The sequence below is a fragment of the Centruroides vittatus genome, unplaced genomic scaffold (assembly GCF_030686945.1).
Source record: "Centruroides vittatus isolate TY-2023 unplaced genomic scaffold, ASM3068694v2 contig_620, whole genome shotgun sequence".
NCBI lineage: Eukaryota > Metazoa > Arthropoda > Arachnida > Scorpiones > Buthidae > Centruroides > Centruroides vittatus.
The window spans coordinates 3,348,200-3,367,997 of record NW_027122381.1 but is presented as its reverse complement, the minus strand read 5'-3'; the positions used below and the strand labels follow the sequence as shown (position 1 = coordinate 3,367,997).

The 19,798-nt window shown below is 46.9% G+C and overlaps 1 protein-coding gene across 4 annotated transcripts in view; it reads right to left on the bottom strand.

The window, feature by feature from the left end:
* The window catches only part of LOC136979441 (extracellular matrix organizing protein FRAS1-like), a 522,959-nt gene extending 507,269 nt beyond the window's left edge, over positions 1-15,690 (bottom strand). For 2 of the 4 annotated variants that reach the window (XM_067275439.1, XM_067275436.1), the window contains exons 1-4: positions 15,556-15,690; positions 8,734-8,765; positions 6,829-6,936; positions 1,961-2,050 (exon numbers count right to left, since the gene is read on the bottom strand). In XM_067275439.1, coding sequence (XP_067131540.1) covers positions 1,961-2,050; positions 6,829-6,936; positions 8,734-8,765; positions 15,556-15,619 — 294 coding nt within the window. In that variant the 5' untranslated portion in view covers positions 15,620-15,690. The remainder of the gene's footprint in view (positions 1-1,960; positions 2,051-6,828; positions 6,937-8,733; positions 8,766-15,555) is intronic. The other 2 variants (XM_067275435.1, XM_067275437.1) reach the window with 1 other exon arrangement.
* Positions 15,691-19,798: the final 4,108 nt, after the last annotated feature.

Genomic DNA, 19,798 nt, shown 5'->3' with positions numbered 1-19,798 from the left:
TTAAAAATAAAATCGAAATTAATTATGGAACTACGAACACTAAGTTTTGGCTCTACGGAGGACTTATCGCACACTATCGAAGATGTCCCGAGTAATCACGCGGAAGTAGACTCGGGCATATTATGCATTTCGGACAGACTGTCCGTCCCTCTTCGGCCGTATTTGTTTCAATTTGGTGAGTATACGGGCGTATAAAAGAAACAATCTCTATTATTGCCGATGCGTGAACGACTTCGCGTTCGGTATCTTTCACGGTCGTTACATTATTTTTTTTGTACAAATAGCAACCGGAGATTAAAATTGTCGCTAATAGTGTGTGATAAGTTCTCCACCGAGCCAAAACTTAGTGATCGCAGTTCCATATTGTAACGTAATGACAGAAAGCAATTTACCAATCAAAATTAATTAATTAAAATTGAAATCAAATCAATTGAAAATTAAAACAACGTCTTTAACGCCGTTCAAAAGTTGTTTTGAAATTTTCAAACTCTAAATCAAATTTATTTTTAAATTTACGTTATTTGTGCGCAGTTGTGCCAGAACATTTTGCTTATATATATAGGCCTATTTATACACACGCAGAAGATTTAACGATTGTATTTTTATTTATACGTTGGATCCTTTTTAAGGTTATGGTTTTTGAATGATTTTCTAGCTTTAGTTCACATTTTACCGATTTTATAGTTTCCGTTACCTTGTCAAACATTATATCACGATTTCGGTTCGTTTCCTTATCGGTAAGTCGGTTCCCACTGTTCGTAAAGCTATAAATAACTTTAGCACGCGCAGTCTCGGATCGAATGCTCGTATCGTCGTACAAGGACTCGATCCGTGACTAGAACAGTTACCAAATCTGCATAACGCATTCGTACATCGTAGTCTCGACGGATTTTATTGCGGGAACTCCAAATTTTTATTAGAAGAGCCCTGGGATACTACGGAACGCAGTTTGGGAACCCCTGATCTAAACGAACGAGTTCGGGTACGCAACTCAAGATTCGGACAGAATTTTCAGTTGGAATTTCGAAGTAGTCGAATTTCTTAACGCGTAAACCTCTATACCCCCGGCCGGGACAAAAGTACGGTTACCAACTAACGAGATTTTCGAACTATCCGAGTTCGAATAAGCCAGAATTTCCAATATTCTTTTGCTTTTTAAGAAACCGTTCGATCGACAGCGGCCGCGAGAGTAGATCCGCTTATTTTACCGGTTAATGTTAATCTGCTGTAGAAAATAAACTTTTTTCGTACAAGTGGACATTATTCGAATTGTATCCGGCGACAACCGCGTGTCTTTATCTTATTACCGCCGTATCTTACAAAACGATCTTAACCGATCGAAAACTTTCGCCGGCGGTCACGGCAATTATCCGCACGTAAACCACAGCCGCAGCCGCCAAAGAAACGGTGGCAGAAAACTTACCGTATTTTACGGACTATAAGACGCACTTTTTTCTTCGAAAAATTGCTTCCAAAATTAAGGTGCGTTTTATAGTCCGTAATATACGGTAAACCTTAATGGCTTACTTTCCCACGTGGTCTAGTGGTTAGGATATCTGCCTTTCACCCAGAAGGCCCGAGTTCGATTCCCGGCACGGGAACAATTTAGACAACCGGATGGCCGAGCGGTCGAGGTGGCAGCCTACCGCTCCGGAAGACCCGGGTCGAAAAATCCCCGGGAACTTTTCGGGGGGGTGTCCGTCGGGATACGTCGGGTCCCGACCCTCACCACCCGGCCTCCCCGTCGTGGGTTTTGCCGAACCCATAATAGGCTGGCTTAAAGAGGCGCTTTTAGTGCCCACGGGGCAGAGTTTTATAAAAACTTTACCGCAAGCGCCATTTTTTAGAGTAAGCCACGCGCGGAGGGAAGCCACCGTTTCCCTTCGCGCGGACCTTTAAATCTGCGGCGGTTACGTCGACGGCTAGGACACTAAAAATAAAACCGACGGAAGTTACTTACCGGAATAACTTTTCCTTGGCTGAGGCAGAAATTTCCGGGCCCGAGGCATTCCGGACAGCATCGGTCGGCGGAGATGCGGAGAACCTCTCCCTGTCACAAAAATAAAATTAAATTAAGACAGCACCCGGCCCTTTCCCCGCTTTCCGTCGGGTACCGGAGAAAACCGAGGTGCCCGAGTCACAAGCCTCTAGCTGCGGAAACACCTCGGCCGGCCGAGACCGACCGTAGCGCCTCTAGCGAAGTATATCGAGTGAAGTAATTGGTAAGATTACTTCATTCGATACACTCGGACGTAACGCGTGTTAACGCGGAAAGTTAAAATAAAAGCTAGGTTTCGTCGTATTCGAATCAAAATTTCAGCTATAATAATCGATATCGAAACTTATAAAAAAATTACACCTCGATTATACACGAACGAAAAATACACTTTTTACACTTTTCACTTAAACTATTCGAATATAATTTGAAAGACTACTTTTTCCGGTCGGCGTCGTTTATCGAGATGTATAAACACTACTTTGTCTTACTTTAATTCAATAAACTCGTAATTAAACACATTTACACATACAATTACAGGAACGTAGGCCAAACGGGTTTTGTTTATTTTAAAACCTTCTTTCGAAGTAATAATAGAAATAAAAGGAATCGATTCGCCAATATACACTATACGTCGATAAATTTAAAAGTAGTCTATTAGTCAAATACGGTAGTTGTCTATATAACTTTAATTAACACAGCTCCCGAGTGTTAAAGATTAAGCGAAATGTTTTAATGTTTAGAATTGTAAATACGAGTTTATCCTAATTTCGTTTATCGAAGTAACGGCAAATCTTTAGAAAATCATTTTTCTGGCAATTCGTAATTCTAAAGTCGTTTTAATTAATAGACAAACGAGACCGGTCGAGCCCGTCCGCTAGACGCTCCGCGAAAGCCAATCGAATCGGGCAGTTTTTACCGTAGCTTACAGTCACCGTCACCGTAGGCGAAAAGGTTCGATTCCTCCTCGCGCATCCGAGCGCGATCGATGGATCTGACGGAACTCCCGAGCCCGAGTTTAGGCTTAAGTTACCCAAAATTTTAATCGCTATTATTGTACGGGTTAATAACGCTTAAGCGTCTTCCCGCGCCCAAACTTTCCTTCCCCGTCGGGCCTTTCCGCTCCGCAGCTTTCGTTACTTCCGCGGCCTTCCTCTCCTCTGCCCGCCTGCCGGAATCCGTTCCGATATCCGTCGCGGTAGTCTACCTTCTTCCGTTCCCCGAACGCTCGATCGGCGCCTGGCCCGGACGGGCCGGCCGCGTGAAGTTTTCCGGGTTTTCCGCACGTCCGTAACGTCCGAATAGAGGTCGGTTACCCTCCCGGAAGCCGTCCTCCCGGGCAGATCGCCCGACCGTTACCTTGCCGTAACTTAACGAGGCGCAATTACGAAATCGTTCGTTTAACTGGTTTAACCGTTTCTTTAAAAAGTATTATTTCAATTTACGGGGTAATAGCCGGATAAAACAGAACGGTGATTTTTATTCGAAAAGAAAAAAAATTGTATTTTGTCCACCGTCGCCCGGTTAGCGGTAGCCCGGTCGACGGTGTCCCGAAAAATACGCCGACGGCGACCGGAAGTCGTCGGACGTTTCGGACGGAAGCGACCGGAGGTGCCGGCAACGCGTCGAGATTTCGAATACGCCCGTCGCAACCGAGTTCGTCGCGGGAGGATTTTCGGAGAATTTCGTGGCCTTTTTCGTAGTTTTTCTTACGTCGCCCGTCTCGCAAATAGAAAGCCAATCGCAATTTAACGTCCGCGAAAAACGGGGAAAGGTAAAGCGATACCGGAACCGAAGACGAAAATTATTAGCCGGAAATATAAAGAGAAAGTCTCCGGACCGGCGGATATCTCGGTCCACAGTCCGAGGAATCGTAAAATATTTTCGAGAAAGAGGAAAACACCGGTCCGGATAACGTTTTAGGAAGAATACGGACAACCATATTTCCCAAAACGAGCGAGTCTCCGTAGAAAATTTGACAGAGTGGGCCTAGTAATATTTTAATATCCCGTTATACGAATGCGCGGCGCGGAGACATAGCCCATCCGACGACGTAAATGCCGGGAAAAACCCTCCGGTAAAGGAATTACGCAACGGCGGACGTTTAGCCGGGGTCGGAACTGGTCGACGGGAAGATAACGCTAGGGTCGGACCGGGGAAACGTAGCCACAAAGCCACGGGTACTAAAAACGAAACCGAGAACCCCGCAGGCTATTCGAGACGCAGCGGCGCGGGGAAGCGGGAGTTTGCATTTGTGCCACGGTGCCGGTACTCCCGAGTGTTTATTCCAATCTTCGAACGAAGACGTAGAGGTTTCGCAGAGAGGATAAGGCCGTCCGCGCAACGTCGGGAGAAGCCGAGCCGGTCGCGGTCTAACGGTACGGGCGTACGGGCCGCGGAGCGGAGGCGGCCGAGTTAGAAAGGACGAAATAAAAACTCGTAAAAAAATGTTCGATTTAATAATTAATCGATTAACTATTAGATTCGAATCCGTCGGACAGCTATCGAGCGCTCGTCGCCCGCTTATCTCGCGGCGTCATCCGATAAAAATATTCTCGGGCGATCGGAATGGTTACGATCGGCAGGCGTATCCCTCCGACATTGGTCTAGTTTCGGACCTCGACCGCTTCCGTTTAAAATGTGTTTTTATAGTCGGGCGAAAGAGAAGTTGCCGAACTACTTTTATTTCGCACCGCAGCCTCCGATAGGTTCTCTTTAACTTTACGGGCGACGACGACGACGGCGGAACCGAAACCGAAATTAATCAAAACTTATTTAAGAAGCGACCTGTCCCAACACCGTCTTAACTCCGGTTACTATATCCGGGGGCCGATCTACGTAGCGCTTAAGCCCCGGCCCCGAGTGTCGGGGGCCCGGAAAAATTGCACGGTCACCACAAATTTTTAATACTTTTTTTTTATTAACAACGAGTACTTATCGTATAGTAGAAAATAGTCAATATTAATAATAATGTAATAACGATAATTTATAGTATTATTCGTATTAGCAAGAAATGGGTTCCCGTCGGACTCGAATGGGCCCTAGGCCCCGAAAAACCTAGATCCGCCCCCGACTATATCGATGGAAAAAACAATAGCTCGTCGACCCGACGCGAAGAAAGCGATTGGCCGATTTGCGAACGAAAAAGCGAGAAAAGAATTTCCGAGTCTTTTTACCGGGCGTGTTTTTCGAGTACCGTTTCGATGTTAAAAAACACGAGTGCAATTTTCGATTTTTTAAATAATTTTACTCTTACGCCGAGGCCCGCGCCTCAATTTACTTTTCGACATATTTCCTCCGATACGAAGGCGCTTCTCGTATCGTACGGCGGCTTCCGAATTCCGTCCCGGTAGAGACCCGATTTGCCAACCGCCGCGGCGCGGCGTTTCGACGTCGTCGTCGCGGTAACGCCGTCCGCCTAGATGCCTTTTCGAGCGGTAGTCGCCGCCTAGATCGGGGCCGCGAGGAGGGCGATCGGATCGTTCCCGGCCACGCCGGGCGACGAGACCTCGGGTTCGTCCGGCCACGCGTGGACGGGCATCGTCACCGAGCGAAACGTTCCCCTTACCGACTCGCCACGCCTTTCGTTTCGGACGACGAAATCGTAAAGCGTCCGTTTTCTCGAACTTTCGCTACGACTTTCCGCACTAGGCCTTCGGTAACGACGGACGGTCGCCCACCACGCTCCTCGTCGCGGACGTTAGTACCGCTACCTCTAAACGCTCACCCATTTTCTTCCCCTTCCGTCGCTCGTAACGTTTTTTCCGTACACCTCACTAATCTGCCGACGAACGTCGGCCGCTTTCGTCTTTCGCATTAAAAAAAAAAAGAAAAAGAATTCCCGCGCGGACTCGACGATCGGCGGGTTTTCCATCGTCCGAGGTATTTTAAACACGCGCGAACAAACTTAAAACGAACGAACGCTTCGGTAATCGCGTCCGTGGCTAGCCGACGGACGTAGGTAGGCCTACCGGGCGCGCATCGGCCGAACACCGACCGTAGTCCTATTTTAAAACGGTACTTACTTAAAAAACACGCCCGGTATATATTTGTTACGAAACTAAACTGGCTTACGTTTTGTCAATACACTTTGTATAAAACGTAGTAAGGGTATTACTAGGTACTCCGTACTTAACCCTCTTCCTCTCCCCGCGGGGAGAATTTGGAAAAATCCCTTATTAGTATTACGTACCCCGCCTACCGAATTTCGACTTTCGACTCCGAACCGTTCGGGCTCCGCGCTTATTATCGACCCGTCTCGATTATATTATAAGATTTATTAAATCGAATACGTTATTGTCGAAGTGCCTCGAGTGTCGAATAAATCGTTATTAAATAAATGGAAATAATTAGACAGTTTTCGAACGAAACGTCGAAAAGAAATTTCGCCGGACGTCGTCCGAGGAACGAGGCGGTGCGGGGCGCCGAATACGCGGCCGGGCCACCGAGATTTTCGAAAGGAAAGACGAATTAGCGGGCGACTCTCGTCAAGAGAAAGGCGTCGGCGGGTTGAAATCGCGTATTTCCCGAAATTCCGACTTTCCGCGTCTTTATAGTAAATTACCCGGCGTTGCGAAATAAGCCGCGCCGGCGATTATTTTAAGCGGTTAACGGCGCGGACGGCCGCGGGCCGCGGGCACCGGAGCGGGAAATTTCGGACCGGCGGAGACCGAGATTCGACCGACGCCGGCCGGTCGAGCGTTTTATTTTCCGACGGGACGGGGCGGGATAAGAGGAAAGGCCGCTTTTCCCGCCCGCCTCGTTAATTAAACGCGTAAAGAGGGGACTAACGTCCGAGTAGGCGGCGAGAAGCGGAAAAGAAAAGAACTCACCTGGGAGAAGTCGCAGAGGGGATCTCGGCAGCGAGTGCGTCGACAGACGGGTCGAGAACGGTGGCAGGAACAAGTCCGACAGGCGTCCAAATCCCAAACCGCTCCCTCCTGCCGCCAAACAAATATAAAATTATACGAAAAGGCCACGTTTCCGCCTTACGCTTAACCTTCGAATTTCTGGCCGCGGGGAGAGTCTTCCGGACCGTTCCCGCCGGAAAAAAACACCGACGGCCGGTAATTACGGAAAAGGGGGTAAAAGCCGCCGTTTCCGGCTTTCTCGGACCAGGGTAGCGGCGGGAGAGAGAGGAGGAAGCGGTAAAATTCTGCGGGTGTGTTTTTGGCTAATAAAATACGTTTTACCCGTTATTTAAAGAAAATTCGATCGACGAATCTGCCCGGCTTTCGACTTTTACGCCACTAAAACTAAATAACGGATACGTACATTTAGAATGGCCTTTAACCCTACTAAAATCTCCGTCGGCAAAAAATAGCAAATAGAACGACCGGCGAAAACGAAGCCGCCGGAACGGCCGGTCTCTCTTCTATCCGGCAATCGTTCCGCTCTAATACGCTCGGACTTCTTTAAACGTTTACGGCGAAGGCGGCTCACTCATTTCGGACACCGTTTCGCTCGTCTAGGGCTCGACACGATCCAAAAAATCACCTTCTACGTTCGGTAGCATTTTCCACCACCGTCGAACGAGTGTTATCGGCTTTATTTTGTTCCGAGATCGAGTTACACCGCGCATCGCACCCGGTACTGTCATTTTTTTCCAAAATTTAATCAAATCGTCACCTTACATTTTTTAAAAATTATTAATGCGCGGATAATCGGCAGTTTACCGTAACCCTAAACTGTCCGTTACGTCGGTTTCTCGCCCGCGGGCAACGATCCGACTATTACGCCGCGGGGAAAACGCCTTCTTCGGAGCGCCGGTGTCTTCCCCGGCCGCCACGTTCGTTTTACCGCCACGGTTTACGCGTTGTCCGATAACGCCTAAACGTTTAAGTCCGGCTATCTCGGCCGACCGCTTTTACTTCCGTTACGGCCACGCCCGAGGAAAGGCCTCCCGGGAGGTCTTTTGGGGGAAACCCGGAGAAAAGTAGCCGGCGACGGACGACGGTCCGCGCTCGGCTACCTTTTCTCGTTCCTTATTCGTTTTTGGCAAGCATTCCCAACTTTCGGTTCCCGTTCGGTGCGGTTTAAAGCAATTACGAAATTGCCCCCTCTTTGTCCTCCCGGCGGTCTCCCACCCGGAATTGCCACCCTCGTCCGGAGAAGGGCCCGGGGAAAATCCGGAAGGGAGGAAAATTTAATGGGCAAAACTTGTTTTATAATTTAAATATCCAAAAGTATTAGTTTAATGTCCGTACGGTGGGAAATGCCGAAGTAAAAACCCGGGTTAAACCGAGAAAAGAACTTTTAGGGTCTTGGGAAAAGACTCGGGATTCGACGATAACCCACCGTCGGAACGGGCGGTTAGGGACGGAGTAGGGGACCAGTTTACCGCCCCTATTTAAACGGACGCCTCCTCTGCCGGCCGGAATACGGTAAATGCCGTTTTCGTCGGGTGGGGTGGCATTTACCCTTTTCGTCTTTCGCCTTACATTAGGCTAACCGGCCGCGGGAGAGGACGGAAACGGATTAATCGGCTTTCCGTCCTCTCCCGCTCGGATTTGCGCTCCGAGAGGCCGCCCTTCGCGCCCGCGTCAGACGCGAGTTTTCTGCCGGGAACCCTACAGTCTACGTTTTTCTTTCGAAAACTTTTCGCCGCGCGTCGACCGGAAACGGCCGTCCCGTTCCACCTAATTAAGGAGGGACGGGAGACGGCGAGTCCTACCGCGTATTCGAATCCACGTATAGGCTATATATAAGAGGTAGGAAGGGGAAAGAAAGAGACTCACCCGGAAGTAGAGATGGCCGTATCTACAGATACCTGAAAGAAAAAAAGAAACCATTAGTGGCCCGAAACTTCCGGTACCCGCGCCTAAGCCGAGTCCGTTTCCCCTACTTCCTTCTCGTTACCCGAGAAGGAGACTCGGTCCGTTCTTTTCTCGGTCGTAATGTACTGTACGTACGATACGCTCCACCGGCAAACGTATCGCCTCCGATTCCATCCGGGCACTTTCTGCCGATATCGGCGTTTTGGGGCCTCCTCCACGCGTGTGTCGGTTCGAAGACGGATTAATCGGAGACCGGGGGTGGAATCGGAGGAAGGGGAAGCCGTTCGTACCGGGGTCGGTGGGACGAAAATGCCTTTCCCTCCGTCTTACTTTAACTGCCGAGGAAACCGACCGGTGGCCGCTTTAAAACGAGGCATAAAATATGCGCGAGGGTCGACGTATATTTTCGCTTAATATCTCGGGACGAAGGTAGCGATTAAGACGTTGGCTTACGTCGGAGACGGACAACCCGCGGCCCTCGGGCCGCACGCAGCCCGCATTCATTTATTTTGCGGCCCGCGACGCATAAAATGCGAATAAATACATCAATTTCCCAGCTCACAAGGTTATTCCCTAATTTAAAGCAGTAACCAGAATATGATTTTCTGTCATCTTCATCGCTAGCATAATCGGCATCGCGGAAGCCTACAATGTCTATTTCTCCGTTTCTTTCGTAACTAAGCACTACGTCCGCAGTTCCTTTCGAATATTTAAATACCCTCTTTACTGCCTCCCGGTGAGTTCTGTCAAATGCATTGTTATATTTGCTCAAATGTGAAACAATATGTGCGATATCGGGACGGGTCATTACCGAGGCGTACATTAAACAGCCTATTGCCTGCCGATATGGTATTCTCGACATCGACTCGGAATCTATTACCCGAGGTTTCTCGAGTTTTAAGCTAGAATCGCATGGAGTTGAAACGGCATTACATTTGTCCACGAAAAAACGTTCTAAAATTTCGTGAATGTATTTTTCCTGGCTTAAGGTAATTTTGCCTGTGTTGCTATCCTTTCTAATTTCTATCCCTAAAAAGGACTTTGGAGAACCTAAGTCTTTTAGTTTAAACGATTCTGTCAATCCCTGCTTAATTTCGTCTACCCATTTATTATGGTTGTAAGCTATTATAATATCGTCTACATGAACCAGCAATAATAAAATTTTCGTCCCTTCAGCTCTATAATATAAACAGTCATCGGAGATTGATCTCTTCAGTTTTATCTGCATCAATTTCTCTTTTAGTGTTTGTTGCCACACACGCCCTGATTGTTTCAATCCGTACAACGCTTTATGCAATCTACAGACCCAGTTTTCCTTCCCTTCTATGCTAAAACCTTCTGGCTGAGTTACGTAGATTTCGTCACGCAACTCCCCATTTAGAAAAGCTTTCTCGAAATCAAATTGCCCGAGTTCTAGGTTTTTCATCGCAGCTAGTGCAAACAACATCCGAATAGTTGCGCTTCTTGCGGTTGACGCATACGTTTCCCCGAAATCCACTCCACTAACCCGAGCGCAGCCTTTAGCTACTAACCTAGCTTTGAATTTACTTTTCCCTTCTAATTCCTTCTTTGTAAAAACCCATTTAGTTTTTATCGCTCTCTTATCACTGGGCAATTCACATAATGTCCGTACCTTTTGATCTCGAATCGCCTTTAACTCAGTTTTCGTTGCATTAATCCAATCTTCGGAATTTGGATTCTTAATTGCCTGCAAATATGAAAAAGGCACTCGACCTACCGCATAGACAATTGGATTTCCGTATCGTCGTGGTGGTCTAACATTTCTTCTCAATCGAGTACTTGTTGTAGGGACAGATGAATGGCTCTGCTCTCGACTTTGCTCTCGCTCTTCGGGTTCATCTTCCGAGTCCTCAGATTTGGAATCAGCCCCCGCTGACCTCTGGTGTTCGTCTTCGTTGAACTTTTTCTTGTCATCCGATGGAAATACGTTGACAGTTTCTATCTGTTTCTCGTCTGATGTGCATCTTGACATTTCGTTAAATTTCACGTCTCTCGATACTACAATAGACCCGTTGCTCGGATCGTACAGTCTGTAAGCTTTCGTGGTGGGCGAATAACCAAGAAAGATGCATTTTCTTGCCCGTGCTTGAAACTTATGCTTTCGTTGCACCTTATGGATGTGTACATAAGCTGTGCATCCGAATACTCTCAGATGTCTTAAACTCACTTTTCGGTTAAACCATCTCTCATACGGAATATTTCCATTCTTTTGTGGAATTCGATTCACGATGTAAGCTGCTGTTAATATACTTTCTCCCCGGTACTCCGGTGGAATATTAGCTTCGAGTAACATACAACGGGCTTTTTCTAATAAGGTTCTATTCGTCCGCTCGGATTTTCCGTTCTGTTGTGGTGAGTACGGAGAAGTAAGTCGGTGAATTATTCCATTTTTACTCAAAAAACTTTTAAATTGACTATTCACATATTCGCCGCCGTTATCAGTTCTCGGGTTTTTTATTTGTTTACCTGTTTGCTTTTCTACCAATCTTTTATAGTTTATAAAACAATTAAGCACTTCGCTTTTGGATTTTAGGAGATATACATGGATCCATCCCGAATAATCGTCAATGAAAGTCAGCAAATATTTCGCACCTCCGAGTGATGTCACTCCCATAGGGCCACATACGTCACTATGGACTAGCTCTAATAGACCTTTTGTTTCGTGATTTTTTCTTCGACCAAACGGCTGGCGTTGACTTTTGCCTTTAGTACACACATCACAAACTTCATTTGGTACTGTTTTGTAGTCGATGCTGTTTGGTTTCTCCTTTAATATATGCTTCATGGTAGCTTCACTCGGATGTCCCATTCGTTTGTGCCATAACCAATATTTACTTTCAGGACTAGCTATATTAACAGTGTTTTTATATGTATCCAGTACATATAAATGGTTTATCTTCTTCGCTGTGGCATACATAAGTTCGCCCTTTCTGACGACACATTTATTTCCATAAAAATGAGTAGTCGAGCCTCTCTTGGAAAGTTGGCTTACCGATAATAGATTGACGGTCACTTCGGGCACATACCAAACATCTTTTAGTATACAATTGAAGGGTACCCCTTTCACGTTTAGGCGCAAAGATATATCACCTTCACCCGCGACTCTCAAACTCGAATCGTTTGCCACATATATCACGTGATTAGCAGGTCTAAACTTTACGAAAAGCTCACGAGCATAACTTAAACGATGAGCGCTACCACTGTCTATTATCCAGTCAGAGTTATGTGAGTCAACACCTTTGTTTATAATTGAACATAGCATCATTGGATTTTTCTGGTTCGGATTTGTTTCGCTGTGACATTGCGATGCTCTATGTCCATACTTATTGCACTCGAAGCATTTTCCATTAAAGATTCTTGTATCGTCATGTTTTTGTTTTATACTAGTGCCTCTTCTATCGAAACGGTTTCTCGTTGCACTAAACACTTTTGACTCATTACTACTACTGCATTCATTTTTTCTGGCAGCCTGTTGCAGCAGTTTAGCTTTAACTGCAACCGAGGTTAATTTTACGTCTGCGGCAATCGCTAAATTGGTCACTAAACTATCATATTCTTCCGGTAAACGCATCGATAATAATTCCGCACGTTCCCGATCATCAATTGTACAACCGATTTTTCTCAACTGGTCGATGAGGGTTTGTATTTCGTTAATATAAGCGGCCATACCCGAACACGTGTTAAAATCCATGGAGTAAAGTTCCCTTTTTATTTGCAGCCTTTTCAGAATACTCTTATCTTCGTAGAGATTTGCTATAGTATCCCACGCTTCCTTGGCACTTGTACAATGTTGGATATCGACTTTAACGTGGTCCCCAACTGTCAGGGCTATTGTTCCTAACGCCCTTCGATCACAACTTTTTTCCTTCGCCGTAGGTTCTCTATCTGTTACCGGCGTCTCGATCGCTGCCCACGGGTCTTCCTTCATCGACAGCATTTTTACGTCGAATTGCCACGATGATAAATTGGATGAACCGTCCAGTTTTTGGAAGTTGACAAACCCTTCCTTTGTGAAGATATCTCCATGTAAATTTTCCATCTCACACGTTGTCTTTCTGATCCCACCAAATCTCAAACAAATCCAATATCACAACGAACAAAAATTATAAAGGCATTAATATACTTAATTACTGTCCTGGGTTACTTGGTTACTTTCGTTCTGGCCTGGGTAGCTGCTCTGGGCCCATAACCTTTTTGTTAGTAATTTCTGTTAGTGGAAGTTGGATGATTGAGCCAGCAAGGATGAAAACACGAACGGGAGACGGACTTAACTTCTGTACGTCTTCACTCCACCGAGAAGAACCACACACTGACCACACACCACTGGTCATTAACACAGAGGCAAGAGTTCCCACGGACATGTGTAACAAAGGAAAATAAACATTGTCACCGTACATCACAATATAACTGTCAAAGAACATGTGACAAAACTTTAACACGTGACAGCCACATGTCTAACAATACCTATGCTAATTTATAATTGTATACGAATAAATAATTCCGATTTACCAACATCTTTTTTCTCTTTCTCTCGTATGCGGCCCGCATCGGTTCGAGTCTTAAAATGCGGCCCTTACGTAGAAAAAGGTTGTTTATCCCTGGCTTACGTGGATGCTATTGTAGTAGATTTTGGTGGTTAAAGGTCGAGGGGGCGAATGGGTGGTCACGCCTCGCGTCTGGGCGGGGTAGGACTTAATCATTTTATTGGTTATTAGCATTTGCAAATCTTTATACAACGAGAATACGACCGACAGGTCTACTCCAGTGGGACGCGCGGAACTTCCGACCGCGGATTTAAATTCTGCCGTAAACTTCACCTTCCGTCCGGCTTTACTGTTTTCCGCCATTTTTTCTCGACAAACAGGTACGCGATTGATAAACCGCGTATCTATTTACCGTAAAACCCGCGGGCGATTCCCCACGCCCCCACAGCGGAAAAACCAACCGTTAAGGGCAAGGGCGTGGCTAAAGGGGGCAGGGGGGGCAGCTGCCCTCCCCTAGAAATTAGAAAAAATTATTTAAATGCTAAGTTTTAATTAAAATAATCTTTTTGGGCTTCTTGTAAGCTAAAAGAAAATGTTTTAATTAAGATATTTCTTTTCCTTAACGATTCGTAAAGTTTTAATCATTTACATAGTAAATGATTAAAACTTTATAAATCGTTTTTATTTTACCTACGTCCAATTCGTATCCTCTATCAACTTACATCGTCTCGCCCCCTGGCCCATTGGCTGGCGTCGTCCTTGGTTAAGGGAAGCGCCTTTCGTCCTCCCCTAGCACTTTCCCTTCGGGCGATGCCCGGCGTTAACAAAGGGCAGACTCCGTCTTCGACTTTGGCCCGGGACCCGTCCGAAATTTTCACGCTACTCCCGGGTTAATCCGCGGGGCCGGTAGACACGCGCGAAAATCGAAATAAACCGGAGAAAAAGAAAGGCTTCTTCCGTTATTTAAAAGATAAGGCGTAAAAGTGACCGAACCAACCGACGCCGACGGGAAGTTCCGCTTCTTCCCATTACGAATTATTTCCCCGTCGGGCGCGACGCTAGAAAGCGGCTTTAGCGTGGAATCCGATTCCTCGGATTCGGCGGGGGTGACGTCACATTCGCCACCCGCCAGTTGGTAAAGACTAGAAGATACCGCGCGGAGGAGGACGAAGCGGTGGTGGGCGGAAGGCGGGAAAGGGACCCGACAGCGGAGTAAAACCTCCCGGCGGTTTTCGTAACCGGGTCACCCGCGGAAGGATCCGGCGCTTCTTTACCTTCCCCGCGGGAATCTACCCGGGTAGCTTCGCGTTTTCCCCAGCCCTTTCCGTCCTCCGGTCGGGCCCCGGTCCCCCATCCTTTTCGGGTAGCCCCGGGAAATATTTACAAATTAACGAATTTCGATCGGCCGGCGGCCGCTTTCTTTCCGGCTAAATCCGGCGGCCCGGGACCGAAAAACGGGCGTAACCCGTTAAAATTCGGGCCGGGGGCAGGAACGGGTGGCTTTTGGGGCGTAGAAAAGACGGACGAACCTTCCGGAGGAAATGAGGAAAGTCGGGTTCGAAAGGAGGCAAAAAACCCGGTCCGGGGATCTTTTACTCTCCTTCGTAATGTACCGGCAGCCTTCTCGAAACTCTCCGCGGTGAGAAATTAAGGAAATTCTCCTCCCGCACCGGAACGGTCCGAAAAGGCGCCTTCCGCCTCTTCCTCCTCCCAAGCCTGCGCGAAAAACGCGGCATCGGTGGCGCGGTCCGACCGGTCCGCCCGGCGCGCGGAGGGAGATCGGGGGAAGGCCGAGAGAAGAAGTTTCGACCGGACCCGCACCTTTAGCAGGGAGCTACGTCGCCCTCTCGAAAAAGTGGCCCCGGGCGCCGCTCCCGGACTCGAAAAGTACCGCGGGCCGGGAAGGCGGAGATCCCGGCATCCCAGCGCTTTCTCGGCCGCGGCGTCTTCTGCGGCACCCGGAGAGGAGGCCGAAGTTCCTCCCGGGCGGGAAGACGAGGTCGTGGCAGGTCCTTGTCTTCGACCTCGGACGCCGCGGCCCGGCCGTCTCCCGGCCCGACGACCGAGGAGAAACACCCGTCCGCCTTCCGGGAAAGGACAAAAAGCGGCGAGTGGGCGGCCGAAAAAACGCCCGCTTTCTAATTACGGAAAGACGACTCGGCGTAATCGGCCTCTCCCGTCCCAACAAAGTCGCTCGTCTCCCGGACCCCGGGGGGAAGAGGCCGGAACTATCCCCCCTCCGACCGCACCGCCGTAGAGGAAGGCAAAAGGTACTCACCCGGGTCTCGGCGGTGGGCGCGGGCGGCCCACAGACACAGCACAAGAAGGCAACGCGTCCACATCCCCCGCCGCTTCCGGCGGAATCCGTCCCGACGTTCCCGACTCCACCGGATCACCTCCGGCCTGGCCACCTGGCGACGAACGTCGGCGCCGCGCCGCTTCTCCGGGTCGGCGGTAGGAAACTTCCCGTTCCCGACCGCTCGATTCTTAGGGACCGTCGGTCGATTAACTCCGCATTTTTCTGCGAATTTTTACTCCCTCTCCTTTTTTCGGACGTCCGACCGAACCCGACCCCCCTTAAAGCGTTTATTACTCGACCGTCGGTACAAACAAAACGTACGAGAAATTTCCAATTAAAATAAACCGCGCCACCGTATAAAATTTAACCAAATAAACGCCGGTCGGCCCCAGCTCCACCCCTCCTTCCAGACGAAAAAAACGCGGCTTCTAGCGGGCGCCCGGGCGCCGGAAAGTCCCGTGGCCTCGATCCGGCGGGACGAGCCCTTCCCGGACGCCGGGCGGGGCCCCGCTGGAAACGACCGACCGGAGAAAGGCCCCGCCGGACGAAATCGCCCCGGCTTCCGCCCGGGCGCCGGGCCACCGATAGCTCGTCCGTTTTTTACCCGTTTTTTCGCGTCCGGCGAAATGGGAAAATCGGCCCCACGCGGCCATTTGTCGGGAAAAGTGGGTTTTAGCCAACGGCGCGAAAGAACATTCCGTAGGTGGAGTGCGGACGGCAATGCCTAAAGGCAGCGCATTTCCTTCCCGACTGCGGGCCCGCCCGCATTTCGGGGCGCCGGGGAAAGAAGCCGGTTGCCGCCCGCGCATCTTTCGGTAAGGAATAAGATTGCTTTTTGTCCTTTCCACCAAATCACCCGTTAAATGCGTTATTCTCTCCTCTTCTTCCAAACGCGTCGTCGCTAAAGGTAAAATTCGGTGGGCTTTGGTGGCAAAAAGCCACGCGGTTCCGCCGCTAAATTATAATAGGAAAACGAATTTGAATTATCCCCGTTCGAGTTAACCGGAGGTCGTATTCTGGTCAGTAATCTCTGGCAGAGACGAAATTCGTCTGGGAGAGAGCGGCCATTTTGATCACTTTTAACCATCTCCTCTTCGTTGTCGACGTCACCATCGTACTAGATTGATTGCACGTGTTCGGGTTATCCGCGCGCGCAACGCGGTGTAGAATTTTAACCAATGAAATTGTAAAATTTTCGAAAATGCGGAGTACGAAGACGGTTTTTGTTTTATAACGTTATTACGGGTCAAATAGTCTCTTAAGAAATAAAAAGTTTAACCGCCCGAGTCGGAAAAGCGTGCCAACTTAGTTAGGAGAAATTAGACGGCGATATTTGGCAAAATACTTAGAGAAACGGATCGCATTCAATAATTTAGTAACCGATGTAGGCCGTGGCGTAGCTACTTATTCGGCACCCCGGAGCGAGTAGATCGGTGCACCCCTCGTTCCTCTTCCGACGCTACCGATTGGCGAAATTTGTTTTCGTCATTTCATTTAAAAACATACGTGTAATTATTTCCACTTAAAACCTTACTTAATAGCAATTTATTGGAGATTCGAGGCGTTTCCACAATAAAATTTTCATTTTTATAAATGTATAATAATAATAAAAGAAAATATAATTCTTTAAGTACGGAGTACCTAATTACAAACCGTATTGACAAAATGTATGCGAGTTTAGTTTCGTAACAAATACATAATAATACGTAAAGAAAACTTCGAGATTGTTTTCTGGCTTTTTCGTTCGCAAATCGATCGATCACTTTGTCCGGATCGAGTTGACAAAATATTCCTTTTTCGATCGACGTAGCCAAAGAACCGAGACGGTATCGCGACACGCTGCTTCTTAAATAAGTTTCGATTAATTTTAGTTTCGAGACACTTTGTTCCGCCGTCGTTGTCCCGGCCGGTTATGTTAAAAGAAGAGGCACGCCGCAATAATGTCGGAGAACCTACTCGAGGCTGCGGTGCGAATTAAAAGTAGTTCCGCAACTTGGCCTATACGAGTCATTTCTTTTACTCGAGTATAAAAACGCATTTTAAATCGAAGCGGTCGAGGTCCAAAACTAATCGAAATTTCGGAGGGATATGCCAATTGTAACAATTCTGCTCCTTACGAAATATTTTTATCGGATGATGCGACCAGATACGCGGGCGATTGGCACTTAGAAAGTGTACAAAATTGTCCAACGGATTCAAATTTTATTTCGCCCTTTCTAACTCGGCACCCTGGCGATTCGTGCGCCCGGACCGCTTTGCTCCAACTGTGCTCCACGGTAGCTACGCCTCCGGATGTAGGATAATTTTTAAAAAATGGAATCGGTGGCGTTCCCGAGTAGGCGCTGGATAAACATCGCGAGCATTTTCTCTCTCCCGAGATAGAGATTATACAGCGGGAATAGCGCGCCGTCGTCCATATTAGATACAATCGAGGCGAAAGACGACAGACGACTATCCCCGGTCCAGAATCTTTTGCAGAGACGTAAACGGACGATTGACCAATCGGCCACCGGCTCGTGACGTACACGATGTGTCTCGGAGACGTTCTGTCCTACGTGTACACACATATGTATTACACGATTACGGGATATATATACAGTACAGTCAAACCTGTTTTTGTGCGGTGGATAGGGACGGCATAAAAGAAAACGCATAAAAAAATCGCGCGAAACTTCACGAGTGGCTATAAAAAATAGTTTCGCAACACAATTAAAACAATATTTTTTTTATGCGGTGAATAGGGACCGTATAAAAAAAGTCTCGCGTAGAAAATAACTCGAAACCGTACGAAATAACTAGGAATTGCTTTTTTAACTCCTCGGGCCTTTTTTGCAATCCCTAACGGGAAAAAATCCTCTAAGAATTTTAATTTTTATATTAATTAATTATTTCCACTTAAATACGAATCTAACATTAAAAAGTTAAAAATAATCGTTAAATAACGATTTTATTTGATAAATATAGCTGCAGGAAGTGTTATTTCGTTTAACGAGGCGTGAAATTTCACACCCGCAGTCTAAAGCCGGAGGGGAGCTAACTTACCGCATCTGTTTAAATATAACATAATATTTATGATTTTTACGCTATTAAAATGAGAGGGGACCGAAAAAAACGTATGAGAAAAAAATTTTACCGAATAAAAAGTGAAAAAAACCTGCCGATGTCATAGAAAACAACGAATAGAGTTTTTAAAAATTTTACAGGAGTCAATTATGTTCGAATTTGATTGAAATTTTCATATACCGCACAAAAGAAATCGCACAAATAAAAATCGCGCAGAAAAAGACCGCACAAAAACAGGTTTGACTGTATATTGAGTCGACTCCGCATAAGGCGACACCCCGAGGGGAAGTGGAAATGTGTCGAGTTATCTGACGCGACGACTAAAGCGAAGTTGGAAATAAAACCACAAAACCACAATTAGGAAAATACAATAGCGCGTTATACAGTAGCATAGGCTTACGATACATTGTGTCTTCCAATTACAATTACTCCGTAGACGAAAAACTGAAAAATTCGTTTAGTGTTGATTGTTTCGAGCCCTTAACTGTCTCGGCTTTCTTTTTCAATCGTCACGAACGCCTCGAAAACATCATCTTCGCAATTGTCGATCGTTGGCAAGTAACGTCTAAGAATTCTTAATGCCTCTAGCGTGAGAAAATGCAAAATTGGATTCCGGTGTGACGTCGATGTAGATTGTATATTTTTCCTTTTTGTTTATCTGTTATTGTTTTATACATAAAAATACATAAAATGTTAAGGCATATATATTAATAATATTAATATATTATTATACAGTAAGACCTCGCTTAACGCGGGGGATGCGTTTCTAGATGATAGAGCGCTAAACGAAACAGCGTTAAACGGGGTAGTCTTAACACGTAAATAAGGGGGATACGTGAAACAGAACAGAGAATAAGAAAATTTATCAGTTTTTTTGTTTTATTTTGTAACATTTATTGTTAAATACTTTTTTGTTACATTAATTATAGACTTATTTATTGCTAATATCGAAATTTATTCATAAAACATTCACGAAAAATAAAAAAAAAGTTCGCGTAAAGAAGTTACGTTTGTGATGGGGAAGGTTCTTCCTCATTTGACGTCTTTTGTTTCTTTGTGAAGAAGTCGTCTAACGTCGTTTGCCTTTTCCTGTTTCGTTCGGCAAGCAGTTTGCAACAGCGAGACATCGCATCCGCGACACTTCGTCTTGCCTTTGAAC